The 15713-nt window shown below is 39.5% G+C and overlaps 1 protein-coding gene across 1 annotated transcript in view; it reads left to right on the forward strand.

The window, feature by feature from the left end:
• AOPEP (aminopeptidase O (putative)) overlaps positions 1–15713 on the forward strand; it is a 357455-nt gene that overhangs the window by 231814 nt on the left and 109928 nt on the right. The window contains exons 8-10 of the mRNA XM_024753805.1: positions 1464–1566; positions 2257–2364; positions 12399–12442. Of these exons, the coding sequence (XP_024609573.1) occupies positions 1464–1566; positions 2257–2364; positions 12399–12442 (255 nt within the window). The remainder of the gene's footprint in view (positions 1–1463; positions 1567–2256; positions 2365–12398; positions 12443–15713) is intronic.

A 15713-nucleotide genomic window follows, 5' to 3' on the forward strand; every position in this document is an offset into this window, starting at 1 on the left:
ACAGACGTAGAGAACAGACTTGTGGTTGCCAAGGGGGGGGGGGAAGGGGAACAAATGGATTGGGAGTTTGGGGTTAGCAGATGCAAACTATTATATATAGAATGGATAAACAACAAGGTCCTACTGTATAGCATTGGGGGCTATATTCAATATACTGTAATAAACCATAGTGGAAAAGAATATGAAAAAGAATGTATATATGTGTATAACTGAATCACTTTCTGTACAGCAGAAATTAACACAACATTGTAAATCAACTATACCTCAAGTAAGTTTAAAAACAGCAGCAACAAAAAATAAATATCTAAATAAAAATGTGGACTTCCCTGGTGGTCCAGTGGTTAAGACTTCATCTTCCAGTGTAGCGGGTACGGGTTCGATCCCTGGTTGGGGAGCTAAGATCCCCACATGCCAAGCGGCCAAAAAACCAAAACATAAAACAGAAGCAATATTGTAACGAATTCAATAAAGACTTTAAAAATGGTCCACATCAAAAAAATATTTAAATATATATATATAAATAAAAATAACCCCTTGCCTTTCTGATGTGCCAGCTCTTCTGTCAGCCCTTGCCTTCCCCTCACCCCAGCACATGCTCTTCAATGTCTGTCCAATAAGTGACTGGTTTTCGAAGAGCTAAAAGCTGTAAATACCTTGTCACTTACTTTGAATTTAGTTAGTTGTTGAATTGTCACTGTAACACAATTATATTTTATTAAGGGAATTTTTAAAAATATTTAAAACCATAGAGCATAATGGAAACCACTGATAGATAATAAGGAGACATCATTGGTTTCAATCCTTAATGTCACCATGAATCAAAACAAGCTGTGAGACCTTGGATACAGACTTAATTTCTGTGTGCCTGTTTCCCTCATTTGTGAGATGAGGAGGTTGAAGTATGTGATTACTAATGTCTCTACCTGTTCTAAAAACATAGGCCTCTGTGACTTTTCTTGTTTTGTTTCTGTGGCTCTAAAATGGCTTTAGAGTATGAATATTTCTTAAAGGAGCCTTAATTACTAAATGCAAGTCAAGAGAAGTAGATAACATTGGGGCTTTCAGAATTTTTTGGAAAAGATATAAGTTCTTTACTCTTCCAAGTAAAGCTACATTTTCCATTGCATTTCCCAGTCCAACATTCCCACCAAAAGAAAAGTGTATAGTTTCTTAAATAATTCATGTTGGAGCTGAGATTCCTTGAGGGTCTGGCAAGATTTAATCTTGGATAAGATGATGTAGAATACTGCCAGTAGCCAACCTCAGGTTGCCAACCCAGATATAAATCCCTCCCTGTTCAGTATATGCATTTATAACGTAAACCGTTTTAAATTATACCTGGTACTATTGAATAGAATTAAGACGCTGTTGGGCAACTCTGAAAATAAGAAATAAGGCGATTTTATGGTCTAATTAGTTAAGAATATGCTATACTTAAAGGAAATTTTACTGCATCATTTTAGACCCAATAAAGAGAAAACTGGCCACGTGAGTGACTCAGGATCTTCTGTCATCAAACACGGGCTCAATCCGGATAAGGTCTTCATGCAGGTTCATTATTTAAAGGTAAGCACATCTGAGTGGCAGAAGCCAGTTATTATGGCGCAGCACTTTTTAGATCTTACATATAAACAGTGAAGGTTAGTAACGTGGTTGGGGCAAAGCAAACAGTGAAGGTTAGTAACGTGGTTGGGGCAAAGCAAAAAAAAATCATCAACATTGTAATGACACTTGACTGAGCAGATTCTGATTGTCCAATAGTTAAAGCATTTCATACCCAGATAATGAGGCATGAATCAAAGGAAGCCGAACTGTCCCCTTCCCCGTACCTCCCTTCTCCCTGCCTCATGTCAGCTTTGAAGAGCAGAATCTTAAAATTGCTGTCAGGTTCCACCTAGAAGATAGGAGTGATTTTAAAAAGTATTCTACGTTGTAAAGGCCTTTCCTGATAGCTGAGGGAGAGAGGAGCTGGGCCTCTCTTCCCTTTTGGTCCATGATGGACCTCCAGGCTTCATGTAAGCCAAGGATAAACAAGATGGTGATACCATTAGTAGATCAGTTGAAAGCAGAGCAGTTGATCCTTAAGTACCAGACTCGACCTTACTGGTAAGAATATAAAGGGCTACCTGGGACAGGTCAGGCCAAACTTTCTAGATGAGCATAAGGTGCTGGTGAGTAGGTTAGAGTTGACTTTGTAAGCATTTTTCTGATGAACACATGATAAGTATCTTTTTTTTTCTTCTTCCTTTCTTTTAGGGCTATTTCCTTCTCCGGTTCCTTGCCAGAAGACTTGGAGATGACACCTATTTTTCATTTTTAAGAAAGTTTGTGCACACATTTCATGGGCAGCTGATTCTCTCCCAGGTAATTTATAAGTCCTTGTGAGTCCATGATATACAATTGGAGGAGGTGTAGCTTGCGGCGACTAGATGATGTGAATGTTAAAAAGTAGGGAGGGCTTCCCTGGTGGCGCAGTGGTTGAGAGTCCGCCTGCCGATGCAGGGGACACGGGTTCGTGCCCCGGTCCGGGAAGATCCCACATGCCGCGGAGCGGCTGGGCCCGTGAGTCATGGCCGCTGAGCCTGCGCGTCCGGAGCCTGTGCTCCGCAACGGGAGAGGCCACAACAGTGAGAGGCCCGCGCACCGCAAAAGAAGAAAAAAAAAGCAGGGAAAAGATTTTTGTTTTAATACAATAGGAAAGATAGGAAGTTAATGAAGTGGACACAGGGAAGTGTTGTTTCCGGGAGGGTGATCTCCCCGTAGTTTAGGACAGACTGTAACCCAAAGCTGTCCTGTGCACAGTGATGTGGGTAGTTGCACCTTAAGTGACCTGGAAAACAAAAACGAAACAATCCTGCTCTCCCCTCCACCTGGAATGAGCTTTGCAAGGTTGGCTGCTTGTCCTTTGTCTCAGTGTCAGTGCCACAATCTCAGAGTCACTCCAGCTGAGCAGATATACATTCACCCAGTTCTTCTCTAACCTTTGCCTTTTTCATTGCCTTCCCTGCCATCACCGTTCTTCGCAATTATATTTTCCTTTACGGGTCCATTTGTTTCTTTTCTCTCTCCTCCATTCTGTGTATAAGCTCAACAAGGCCACACCAGTACGAAGTACTAGTACTTTATTTCACCAGTACTTAGTATATGATTCGCACACAGTACGTACACCATATATATTTGATAAACAAATAGATTAAAGACAAGATACACTGAAATATTCAGACAGTCTGGCCACAAAACTGTCGGAGAGAGACTCTGTCAGTTTATACGGGCGTGAGGCCAAGCTGCACATAACAAGAAAGTTAACAAAGAGGGAGAGGCTCTGAAAACAGTGCTCGTAGCTGATAGAGAATAAAGGATGCAGTCCCAGCGCAGATTGGACTGATGTGTATTTTTGATTTTTGACAGTTGTGCTCATATACAGTTTTGAAGTCAGACTGTGGACAATGTTAGATGTAAAGGATGTACGTGTATAATCTGAACATATGTGCAAGGACTAGCGTGAGTGTAACAAAACCAGATACCTGTTCCGTGTCTCTACCCTCTTCTTATTCTTTGGTTGAGGGGAGGAGCAGTATTCCTAAACCTGTATTTGGAAAGGCAGCTTGAAAACTGGCTCAGGAGTCTTATATGATCAGTTGACTGAATAGCCCAAACCACTTCTCACCAAGAAACTGCCGCACTGAAGGAGTGTTGGGTTTACTGTGACTTCTGAGGCTCTGCTACCCGCTTCCCATGGAACACTTAGTGCTCCCTCCACCAAATTGTTCAGTTTTACTTTTGTTAAACTCTTCTGAATTATAGCTTTATTGTTTTTTCATAACAGCTTTATTGACATATAATTCACGCACCATAAATTTCACCCTTTTAAAGTGTACAAGTCAGTGGTTTTTAGTGTATTCACAACGTTGGGCAACCGTGACTGCTCTCTAAGTCCAGAACATTTTCATCACCCCCCAAAGAAACCCCACACCCATTAGCAGTCGCTGCTCCATTTCCACCTCCCACCAGCCGTAGGCAACCACTAACCTACTTTCTATGGATTTGCCTGTTCTGGACATTCCGTATAAATGGAGTCATATGATACGCGGCCTTTTGGGACTGGCTTCTTTCACTTCGCATAATGTCTTCAAGGTTCCTGTTGTAGCATGTATCAGTACCTCATTTCTCTTTTTTAATTTTACCTTTTAACCTTTTACACTGTGATGAAATACACATAAGAAAATTTACCGTTTTAACCATTTTTAAGTGCATAGTTAGTGCATTAAGTATCAATACACTGACATCGTTGTGCAACTGTCACCACCATGCATCTCCAGAACATTTCAATCTTCCCCAGATGAAACTTGTATCCATTAAACAATGACTCCACACCCTTTCCTCCCTTCAGCCCCTGGCAACCACCATTCTATTTTCTGTCTCTGAGTTTGACTCCTCTAGGTACCTCACGCGAATGGAACAATACAATATTTGTCCTTTTGTATCTGGCTTGTTTCACTTAGCAAAATGTCTTCAAGCTTCATCCATGTTATAGCATGTATCAGAATTTCCTTCCTTTTTATTTTTATTTATTTATTTTGGCTGCACCACACAGCTTGTGGGATCTTAGTTCCCCGACCAGGGATTGAACCCTCAGCACTGAAAGTGCAGAGTCCTAACCACTGGACCACCAGGGAATTCCCTTCCTTCCTTCCTATCAATATTTCTTTGTATGCATATTCCACATTTGGTTTATCGATTCATCCATTAATGAGCACTTGCGTTATTTACACCTCTTGGCCCTTGTGAGTAATGTTGCTGTGAACATTAGTGTACAAACATCTGTTTGAGTCCCTGCTTTCAATTCTTTTGAATATATACCTAGAAGTGGAATTGCTAGATTATGTGGTATTCAATTTTTTGAGCAACTGCCATATTGTTTTCCACAAGGGCTGCACCATTTTACATTCTCACCAGCAGTGCACAAGGGTTCCAGTTTCTCCACATCCTCACCAACACTTGTTGTTTTGGGTTTTTTGATAATAGCCATCATAGTGAGTGTGAGTGGTACCTCACTGTGGTTTTTTTTTTTTTTTTTTTTTTTTTTGCGGTACGTGGGCCTCTCACTGTTGTGGCCTCTCCCGTTGCGGAGCACAGGCTCCGGACGCACAGGCTCAGCGGCCATGGCTCACGGGCCCAGCCGCTCCGTGGCATGTGGGATCTTCCTGGACCGGGGCATGAACCCGTGTCCCCTGCATCGGCAGGTGGACTCTCAACCACTGCGCCACCAGGGAAGCCCTCATTGTGGTTTTAATTTGCATTTTTCTGGTAACTATGCTGAGGATTTTTTCATGGACTTATTGGACATTTGTATATATTTTTTGGAGAAACGTCTATTGAGATCCTTTGCTGATTTTTTATTTGGGTTGTCTTTTATTGAGTTATAAGAGTAATTTATATATTCTAGATTCAAGTCCCTTATCAGATATATGATTTGCAAATATCTTCTTGCCTAATTAAAAGTTACTCCTATGTTTTGTTCTAAGGGCTTTGTATTTTCGCTTTTATATTTAGGTCTCTTACTCATTTTGAGTTAATTTTTGTATATAGTGTGAGGTAGATGGTTCAGCTTCATTCTTTTGCATGTGAATATCCAGTCGTCCTTCTGCCAGTCCCATAGCAAGTTTGGAAATTATTGCTTTTTCGACTGACACATACTCATTATAAAAAAATGTAATAAGCAGTACAGAAAAGTACAAAGAAGGATATAAAATATCATTCAAAATCTCACCATCCATAATTACCTATAATTAACATTAGGTGAACATCATTCTAAGAAATTGCAGTCCGTTTCTTTCTCTCTTTCTATGTATTATATATGATATGTATACACGTATCTATGTGTATATGGGTATATAGTACATATGTATGTGTGTTTGATTGTACACACATGTATAGATACAAAGACATATTTAGAAATAATTTTCTAAAAATATGATTATATTATATGTGCTTTTTAATGAAATGTTTTAAATTTTATTTTACTTGGATTTAACACATGAAAAAGAAACTAAGGTGAATATAAAAGACTTTCTTGAACTTCAGATAAATATAAGAGAGATCATTTCCTAAAAGATTCTTCAATTACAGAAAATCTTTAAGAGATTGAAATTGTTAGTTTTTTTCTCTTTAGATATATATCTTATTTTTAGAAAGCATCAGTTTTTTCTCTTATGTAAAAGATGAGGAAACCAGTAGTTATGTACTTCAACTACTTTTCCCCCAATTCTAGATTGTTCTTAATTAATATCTTTCCATAGTTAAGAGGTTTATATCATTTATAGTGTGTGCTGTTACTACAATATAATTTTCACATTGCATAGTCCTAGCTCTGTATGTAAAGGATTTCGGTATTCACTAACAGTCATTTTACCACGCTTCTGTATTCATGAATGCTTTATTTTGATTCAACTCTTCTTTGGCTAAATTTTGTTAGCAAATTGATGTTCAAGTTGCTTGAGAATGTTTGCCTGTTGCCTTTATATTTGAATTACAAACTGTCTGCGTATAATATTCTTGGGTCATGCTTTCATTTCCTCGGAACTTTGTGGCTATTGCTCAACTGCCTTCTGGCATTAAATACTGCTGTTGAAACTTTTGAAGTCAGTCTATTTTTTCCTCTTTATACCACTCAGATGACAGAAGAATTCTTTACCATTGATGTTTAGTAATTTAATCAAAAGTGGCTTGGTGTCCATGAGTCTGCATCAGTATTTTTTCCTGGAAAACACTGTGCATTTTTAGACTCAGAAGCTATTCTCCCTTCTTTCAGTAAAATTGTCTTAATTGTATGTTTGAACACATTCATTTTTTTTTTTTTTCCCTTGCAGGATTCTGAATATCAAGGTTACTGGTTATCTGTATGTTATGTGATCTTTGTCCTTTGTACTTGTTATTTTCTAGTCGCTTTTGCCTTTTTGTTCTTTATAGTATATGTTTATCTCAAGCAATATTATTTTTTATTATTAATGTTATTATTATAAAATTATAATTTTTTTTCTTTAACAGCTGTTCTTTTCCTTGATGTTTCTGTTTTATTAATGCTTGTATAGTGGTATTATTTTGGTTCCTAATTTATTCCCTTTGCTTTGAAATCTCTTCCTCTCATTTAGTTGTTTTGTCATCTTGTCTGAGCTTTCATTTTACTGAATTTATGTTCTTATTATTTTCTTTTAATTTATATTTTAGTGTAAAGCATTCGTGAAGAATTTTCTTCTGTGCCTTGGATTATGTTTTCTTCAAGACTGGATTCTTTGTCTTTTACGCTATGCTTCTTGTTTCTGTCTCTCTCTTTCGGTGGGTTTTTGTTGTATTAGTTTGCATAGTTGCCATACTTTTTTTCTGGCTCATTCTCAGCATGAGTTGCACTGTCCTGACCTTCTGTTTATTCTCATATGTATTGGAACGTTATCCTTGATTTCTTTTGTAACTTGTCTTAGGAGTGTTTTTCTTCCCCTCTGAGCTACGGTTTGAAGTTTGGATATTATGCATGGAGAAGGTGGAGGGGAAGAGCTCCTCTGGAGCTGTATACAGCCTTTGTTGTAAGAATTTGGCTCCACTAACTCTTGAAATTTTGTTAAAGGTTCCCAGCCAAGATTCTCTTCACCTAATTTGGGTGCCACTTTTTTCCATTGCAGGTACTCTCTCAATTAATACTGTTCTTCCAATTCAGCTTGGAGCCCTAGATCCTGTACAGTTCATGAAAGTGTCATCCTCAGTTGTTTATTTCCCAGGTTTTGCTCATCTCACTTGAGCAAACATTTTTCAGTCCCTTCACAGTCAAAAAGAGAGGAAAAATAAAGATATTCCTGTTTCTTTCCAAATGTGTGGGTATTTGTGAGAATTTGTGGGGTTTGGGCAATTCACCAGTACCACTCCTGCTAAGCATGAGGGAGGGGGTGGTACACAGGGAGGGTTGGAGGCTGTGTTGGAATCTTATGTTTCTTCTTTAGTTGTCTCTTTGAAGTTTATGCCACAAGCTGTATTCTTTCCGTGTTTGGACGCTGCTGGTGAAGTTTTTGCTAACTTTTTTTAATGGATTGTCTTTTTGTTTATATTGCTAGTTAGTTATTGATGAGGAAGACCATGATTCAGTTTCTTTACTCAGAAGTTCCTCAGTTTCTTCTTCTTCCAATTTACTTTTGAATCCTTTTCTTTCCGAATACCCCATCTGCCCAGTATTTCAGAATTATCATCTTTCTACCTCCCAACTAAAATTGCTCTCTTGAACTTAACAATAACTTATTCCTGACCATTTCATTCCTTTTCAGTTCTTATGCTGCCAACACTGTCCTTATTTCAATATTTTGATTATTTGTTTTGCCTCTCCTACCTCCCCCTTCCCTATGACCATAGTAATTACTCATAAAACGTCTGACAGAAATCCCTAATCCTGTGTAATTATCAAGCCAGTGTCAGTTTATCCAGTAGACTCTACATGCACCTGCTTTTTGTTGAATACTTTCACCAGGACTAAAAATTAATTACCAAGTTCATCATGTGCCAAAATCGGTGTAGTTTTTTTTTAATTGTAATGCTTTATTTAGTGTTGTTAGGTGATAATCAAAATAAGCTGTCTGGGACTGACCTGATTAGTATATAGATTATTAGGAGAATAATAAATGAAAAAAAAAATTCCCAAGGAATGTGTTTTTCGACCAGAGTGTGGGCTTGTAATAATTGTCAGGGATCCAGATAAAATTTCACCCCGACCCACTGTCAAAACGGCAGGATTGTTGTTGTTGTTTTTGTCTTTGGCTTTAATTTTTTTCAGGCATACTCTAGTGGTGAGAAACTGGGACCCCTAGTATTTGTTGCTAGCTGACTTTGTCAGTGATCCTAGATCAAGTCAGTGTCTTAGATCCTGTCGGTGATCCTAGAATCAGCCTTGAAAGAAAACCCTCCTTGTCCAATTGATATTTGTAAGTTGTTTTTATAAAAGTGCCAACATGCTGAAGGGAAGAGTGAAGACAGATGAAAATTGAAAAGAGGTGGTAAGGGAAGGAATGATCATAAGAGACATCTTTCTTTTTATAACATTCTGTTGTGGAGAATGGGGAAAGACTTCTATGATGAATCCACTCCAGGAGTATATGCCAGTTTATGACTAGAACCAGGAAAACTAGCGTTTTGTGGTTAAGAGTATGTCTATGAAAGGAATACAAAGGGCCAGTTGAGTTGATTCCACCGATGATACAAAGACTGCCTGGATGAGACCAAGTGTCTTCTTGGATTGGATGTAGCATGGGACAGAGAAGAATGTCTAGCACTGTAGACAGACATTCCCATAGCCTGTGGAAATACAGGCATCGTGTCTTAGAGATGCTTGAGGTATTGGTTTTTTGTGACCTAGGGTGATCCCTTAGACCCATCATCCTCAGCATTGGTTGGTAGCCTTCAGCTAGCTGCTGTGTGTCCTGCAGGTCTCAGCTCTGAGACAGGAAGAGGCAGATGGCCACCTGCTAAGAAGTGGGACAGTTATCTTTCTTAAAAAATGAAGCAGGGCTTCTTGGGGACTTCCTGCAGTTTTCTTGTATTCACACAAAATCTGAAACATTGCGCCCTGCAGTTTTGTAAAGAAAGATCCAATTGTAATTGGAAAATGCAAAAGGGCAGAATTAAGGTTAACTCTGGATTTCCTGCTTCTCATGCAATTAAATTCTCCCCCTTGCCATTGAGTTAATGTAATTTTCCCCCCACATAATTGGGCATAAATTACTGGACAAATGTGGGATAAGTTGATATGGACTGTAAGGAGATAATGAAGTAAAATTATAAGAAATTATAATTACAGTACTTGGATTTTTAAGAAGCAAGAATTCTGTCATTAAGCCAATGAAATATCTGCAAAGTAATCTAATAATAGATTATGAAAAATTAATTTCTAATTCAACTTTTTTTTACAAAATAATTATTAAAATAATAAAAATAATGACTCTAAGAACCTCAGTCAAAAATACTTTTTTGCATTCTAAATATTGCTTTTGTTTCCTTTGATATTTTTTCCAATATACCCACTGCAGGTGCATTATTCTATTTGGGGTTGTCCCCTTCCATTTTGACTGATACATGTTTTTTTTTTTTTTAATTGAACTATGGTTTATTTACAATGTTGTATTAGTTTCTGGTGTGTACTGCAAAGTGATTCAGATATTCTTTTTCAGATTCTTTAACATCATAAATTACTACAAGATATTGAATATAGTTCCCTGTACCATATAGTAGAGCCTTGTTGTTTATCTATTTTAGATATAGTAGTGTGTAACATAGTAGTATGTATCTGATAATCCCACTCCTAATTTATCCCTCCCCCACTTCCCCTTTGGTAACCGTAAGTTTGTTTTCTGTGTCTGTGAGTCTGTTTCTGTTTTGTAAATAATTTCATTTGTATTATTTTTTTAGATTCCACATGTAAGTGATATCATATGATACTTGTCTCTGTATGACTTACTTCACTTAGTATGATCATCTCTAGGTCCATCCATGTTGCTGCAAATGGCATTATTTTATTCTTTTTTATGGCTGAGTAATACTTTATGCATCCATGGTCACTTAGGTCGCTTCCATATCTTGGCTATTGTAAATAGTGCTGCTATGAACATTGGGGTGCATGGACTGGTACATGTTTTTAATGTTAGTTTTGTTGTATTTGTATTGTTTATTTCGGGTGAAGCAGCAATAGGCAAGTAGAGTCTTAGAAGAACAGAAGTTGCAAGAAATAAATCTTTCACTACTGCTCTTAATAGAAAGATTTTTGCCTCTGGAAGAGATGGACCTAGCCACCCATAAACACATAGGAAGTGATGGCTGGCTTCACCAATGTAGTGATGGCTGTGCTTAATGCCATGATAGTAAAAGAACACCCTTGTCATACAAATTGTTTGCAGATTTCTATTCCTATGTAATTCCATCTGTTTGTAATACGACGGTCTGCACTGCTGCTGGCACCTCACGCTCTGAGTTAAATGGATCTCATCAGAGCCCTGTGCTGACCCTGGATCTGCAGACTTGATTGGGGTGGGCGTTTCAGTCTGGAGGGGTGCTCATTCAGCAGTGTCATATTTGGTCATCTGGGCTTACACATGTGCCCTCTTTAAAGGACCAGTTTGAAGGGTTATTTTCAATTTATTGAAAGAAAACCTTCATGTATAGGTCTTATTTATTGCTCAATATCAAGCCTCTAGAAAGTTAAACGTTGTTCTTGTTTGTTTCGTGTTCTGTATGGATAAATAAAATGTATCTTCTCAAACCTTCAGATGAGGGAGGGTTGACAGTAGACTTACCCATTTAGCAAATAAAAATGTACACCCCCCATAACAGAAAAAGAACGAATAACTTTTTAGTGTAAATATGCCCCCAATTTAGCTGAGCGTCCTATGTTTTATCTGACAAACCTAGCTGAGACCAAATCAAGATTCCAGAGTTAGATGGGGTAAAAAGATTGGTCACAACACACAAGTTGCAAATTAAATATAAATGTGATTTTGAACATTCGTGTGTGAATATTTTTTAGGTCTTCTGGTATTGTGGTTATGTTTTAAAAGATGCCTTATCTTTTAGAGATATTTACTGAAACATTGACTGGTGAAATTATGTAATGTTTGCGATTAACTTCTAAATAATACAGGAGGTAGGTAAGTGGATGGGGCAGATTGGCTGTGGGATAATGGGTACGTGAAGGTAATTATGCTTTTTTACTACTTTTGAATGTGTTTGAAATTTTCCATAATAAAGGATAAAATGGGTTTGTGTGTAAGTCATGCCTTTAGATTAAAAAAAAAATCTATTCTTGAAACATCTTAAATATCAAACAGTTGAGGACTTGCACAGTGGCACCAGAAGAGGCTGCAGATGGAGGCAAGGGCCCGTGAATGATTTCTGGAATTGTGACATCTTTGTTCCTCCACTGGGATATTAATTGTCTTGATTTTCGTCTTTATTGTCTATAGAGCAATGCAAAAAAGCTGTTGGTTACTAGCCTCCCAGAGTTGAGATTATTCAGTGTGTAATAGGATATCCAGGGAGAGCTCACAAAGAGTAGAGCATGGTTAAGTAGAGAGGGATAGCGCTTTATGCTCTGGCCAGCCTTTTGAAAATAGTGAAACATGAAATGAAATAAACTGTTGGGTTAGGTCAAAATAACAAACGTTACTTTTTTCAATTTGTTTGTGGTTGTAACTGATTGGATTGAAGCCCTGGTAAATTAATAAATTGAGTATATAGCCTAATAATTCAGTATCGGCCTACCTTCCCTAGCAGGTGAGCTGTCAGCAGCTAGGAACGCTCAGTCCCTGGCGTGACTCTGGGCAGGGTTATTTACTGATGGACATCTTTAATGATTTGTCTTTTTCTTATTCCAGGATTTCCTTCAAATGCTGTTGGAGAGCATCCCAGAAGAAAGAAGGTGAGGACCGATTTAGGAATTAAGGGCCCAGTTTTATTTATTTATTTATTTTAACATCTTTATTGGAGCCCAGTTTTATTTTTAATGTTAAAAATGACTCTGCCATTGTTGGGCAAGTTGCAACCTAGAAAGTTTAATCTTCCTCTCTCAATAGAGGAGGGACCTCCGCAGACAGCAGGAGTCCTGGGATGATCAACTAGGTCTAGAAATATTGGGAGTGTGGATTCTGGGAGCCAGCACGCGCAGCAGGGGAGCCCCAGAGTCAGGAGTCCTGAAAGTGGTAGAGGAGGCAAGCCAAGGACACTCTGTGGCCTCAGCTGCTGTGGAAAAGAATGGAGGGCAGAAAAGTTCTAACAGTTAGGGTGGCTTGTTTTGAAATGTCTGAAATGTTTCAGATTTACCATCCTTCTTTTTTTTTAAGTAAACATATGGGTTTTCTTCATGTAAAAAATCACATCAGATGTAGCCATTATTCCTAAGGTCAAGAACAACAGTTTACCTGTGAGAATTTTTCTTTTCTTTTGTACTTGCCCTGAAATAACTTTTCAGGTCCTCTAATAGAATGGAGCAGTTTCCTTAGGAACTAATACAGAAAGAGGAAAAAGAAAATGAATAGAAATTGTATATTACCTCCTTAGGCTGTTACCAAAGTCTGTTTCTGAGTGATGACGACTATGCATTCCTTAAGAACTTCTCAGGACACAAATACAGCAATTTTCGTGGAAGCCACAAAGTGCATTTTTAGTTTTGGAGGTCTTCTTTCTTTTCATCCTCTTCCTAATAAGGTTATGGAGTTCATTTGGATGGCCCCAAGCCCTCTGGCTCTGGGGGACCTGGATTTTATCATTGCGAATATTTTTTGTGGACCCACAAAGAGACTTTTGTTGTGATTGTGGAAGTTAAGAGCAGCATCTCCGTGGAATGGTGGCCACAACCACCAACCTTCACCCTTGAGAGGATGCCTCGCCCAGTTAGGATCACTTTTTAGCTAGCAGGCTTAAGCTTCTTTTTAAAATTCTCCTGAGGCGTTAAGGAGATTTCATGGCTACAGTGAATGTATTTCAGCAAGTATACTAGAATATATTTTGAAACTGAAACATCTTCTTTCCTGCCAGCTAATCTCAGAATCGAATCCAGCTATTAAAGCAGACCGTTCACCCTTTTGCCTGTGCGGCATGTTGTACCAATTTTATCCAGGTCTCCAAAGGCCCCACACCTACCCCTGGAGCTTCCAACCTTTGGCTCCATCGCAAACCGATCCTCAGGCACATCTGCGAAGCACGTGAGCTGTTCTGAACAGGACAGTCTTTCACTTTAGACCAGCCAGTTAGGATCCTGGGGCTGGCACGTCTGTGTCATACTGCGTTTCCATTGTTCTCTTGCTTCGATTAATTTTAGCATTCTCTACTGAGCACCTCCCTTACCAGACTTTAGGCTGGACACTAGGTAACAGAAAGGAATCAATTCTATGCCTAGCCCTCAGGGAGCTCCTGGTCAACTTCTGAAGACGAAGATGTACATGACACAGGTCATGACTCAGGGTAGGAGGTTCTCTGGTGAGCTTCAGAGTCCTGGGTGCATGGAGATAACAGTTCAGCAGTCCTAGCCTCGAGCCTTCAGGCCAGAGGTACTACTATGAAGGTTTTAGGTAGGGAAGTGCCGTCAGCATGTTGGAAAGATACTCGGGGGAGGCAGCGTGGAAGATAGATGGGGGTGGGGAGAACTAGACGTCAGGAGACCAATTAGAGACCGGTACAGTAGTTCACTCAAGAGATCCAGAGCTGGAGCCGTGGGTGGGATGGTGGCAGTGGGCTTTGAGAGTATGAACAGATCTCAGGAGTATTCCGGAGGTGCCGCAGTTAAGACTTGGTTGATTGGTTGTGAAAGCTGAAAAGAGGAGTCTAGCGTGACCTGACCTTTCTCTCTTGGCCACTTAGTTACATGCTGAGTGTAGAAGCCCTGGAAATCCAGCTGGTAGTTGTGTGGTCTCAGGAGTCAGTATGGGGCCGAGGGAAGGAAGGGAGGGTATTTGCAGCGGAAGAGCGGAGATGAGAAGTCATGTTTTAGACATCTTCAGTGTGAGGTTTCAGTTTAAATGCTGATGAGACCAAGGAAAGAAAAAGCTAGAAGTGCTTAGAAGGAGATTCAAACAAATCCTGGGTGCCTGTCTGCCCTGGTAGAACAGCACCTTATCCAACATGCCTTGCCCACCTGATATTCCAGCGGTATCAACAGCTGCGGGTTCTCTCTTTGCTCATCAGCTATTGTTGTTTGTGTGTGCGCATTCACGTGTTTGTTTTAATTCAGTACTTTTCCTCCCCCACGAAGCTAGGGAGTACTCGTTTGTAACTGTTACCTCAGCAATTTTCATTATCTACCCAAGTACAAATGACTTGCTCTGATCAAGAAAAGAAGTAACCATGTGCAAAGCTTTGAGGCATACACTATTTGCCTCCCCCGCACAGAGGGAGGGAACTTATAAATGTAAATTACTAAAATTTAAAAACCCATACAGAATGTAAGTTGCATTCCAGAACAAGGGCATTTTCTGTTTCAGACCCTGAGCATGGAAGCTCCTAAAGCCTTCATCCATCTAGAACTGTACTTCCCAAATTCTTTCCATCTTCTCTCAGCTCCTGGGAACATTACCGGGCCTTGCGCTTTCCTTTAGAGGAGCAGATAGAACGGGATCTTTAGAATCTCAAGAGGCCGAAGACAGAGCCAAGAGTGATAAAGACCTTTCTCCTGATCAGCAACAAGTTGATAGGCACAAGCAGCAGATATGGTTAATAGTCAGTTCCCCATCCTTGCCCCTCCACCCCAGAGATCAACCGAAGAAGCAATACACCACAGGCAATACTGCTTTCTCGCACGCCTGGGTCTGTTTCCATGTACTGTAATATTACGAAGAGAGGAGCAACTGGTCACTTTCGCAGCCTTAAACACAGATTAATTTTCTAGCCAGCGTCGTGCAGGACGGCCAGCATATTCTCTCCCTTGCAGCATTAACTACATGCAGCATAACTACATGCAGCATAACTACATTAACTACGTGACCACATTTAGAGCTCACAGGGTCTGGAGACCCCACTCCTAAAACTCAGAGTTGCCTTTCAGGACGTAGGCGTACAGCAAGGGAACTCTCCAGCCAGAGGGTAAAACAACCTGCTGTTCCAGATACCCAGGAGGTCTCAGTAATGAGGCAGAAGTACTGCTCACTAGTACAGAGATGGAGGGCGTGCAGTCGTGGGTCTGTGTACTTTTAGCTATC

Source organism: Neophocaena asiaeorientalis, unplaced genomic scaffold (assembly GCF_003031525.2).
Source record: "Neophocaena asiaeorientalis asiaeorientalis breed wild unplaced genomic scaffold, Neophocaena_asiaeorientalis_V1.1 scaffold220, whole genome shotgun sequence".
Taxonomy (NCBI): Eukaryota; Metazoa; Chordata; class Mammalia; order Artiodactyla; family Phocoenidae; genus Neophocaena; species Neophocaena asiaeorientalis.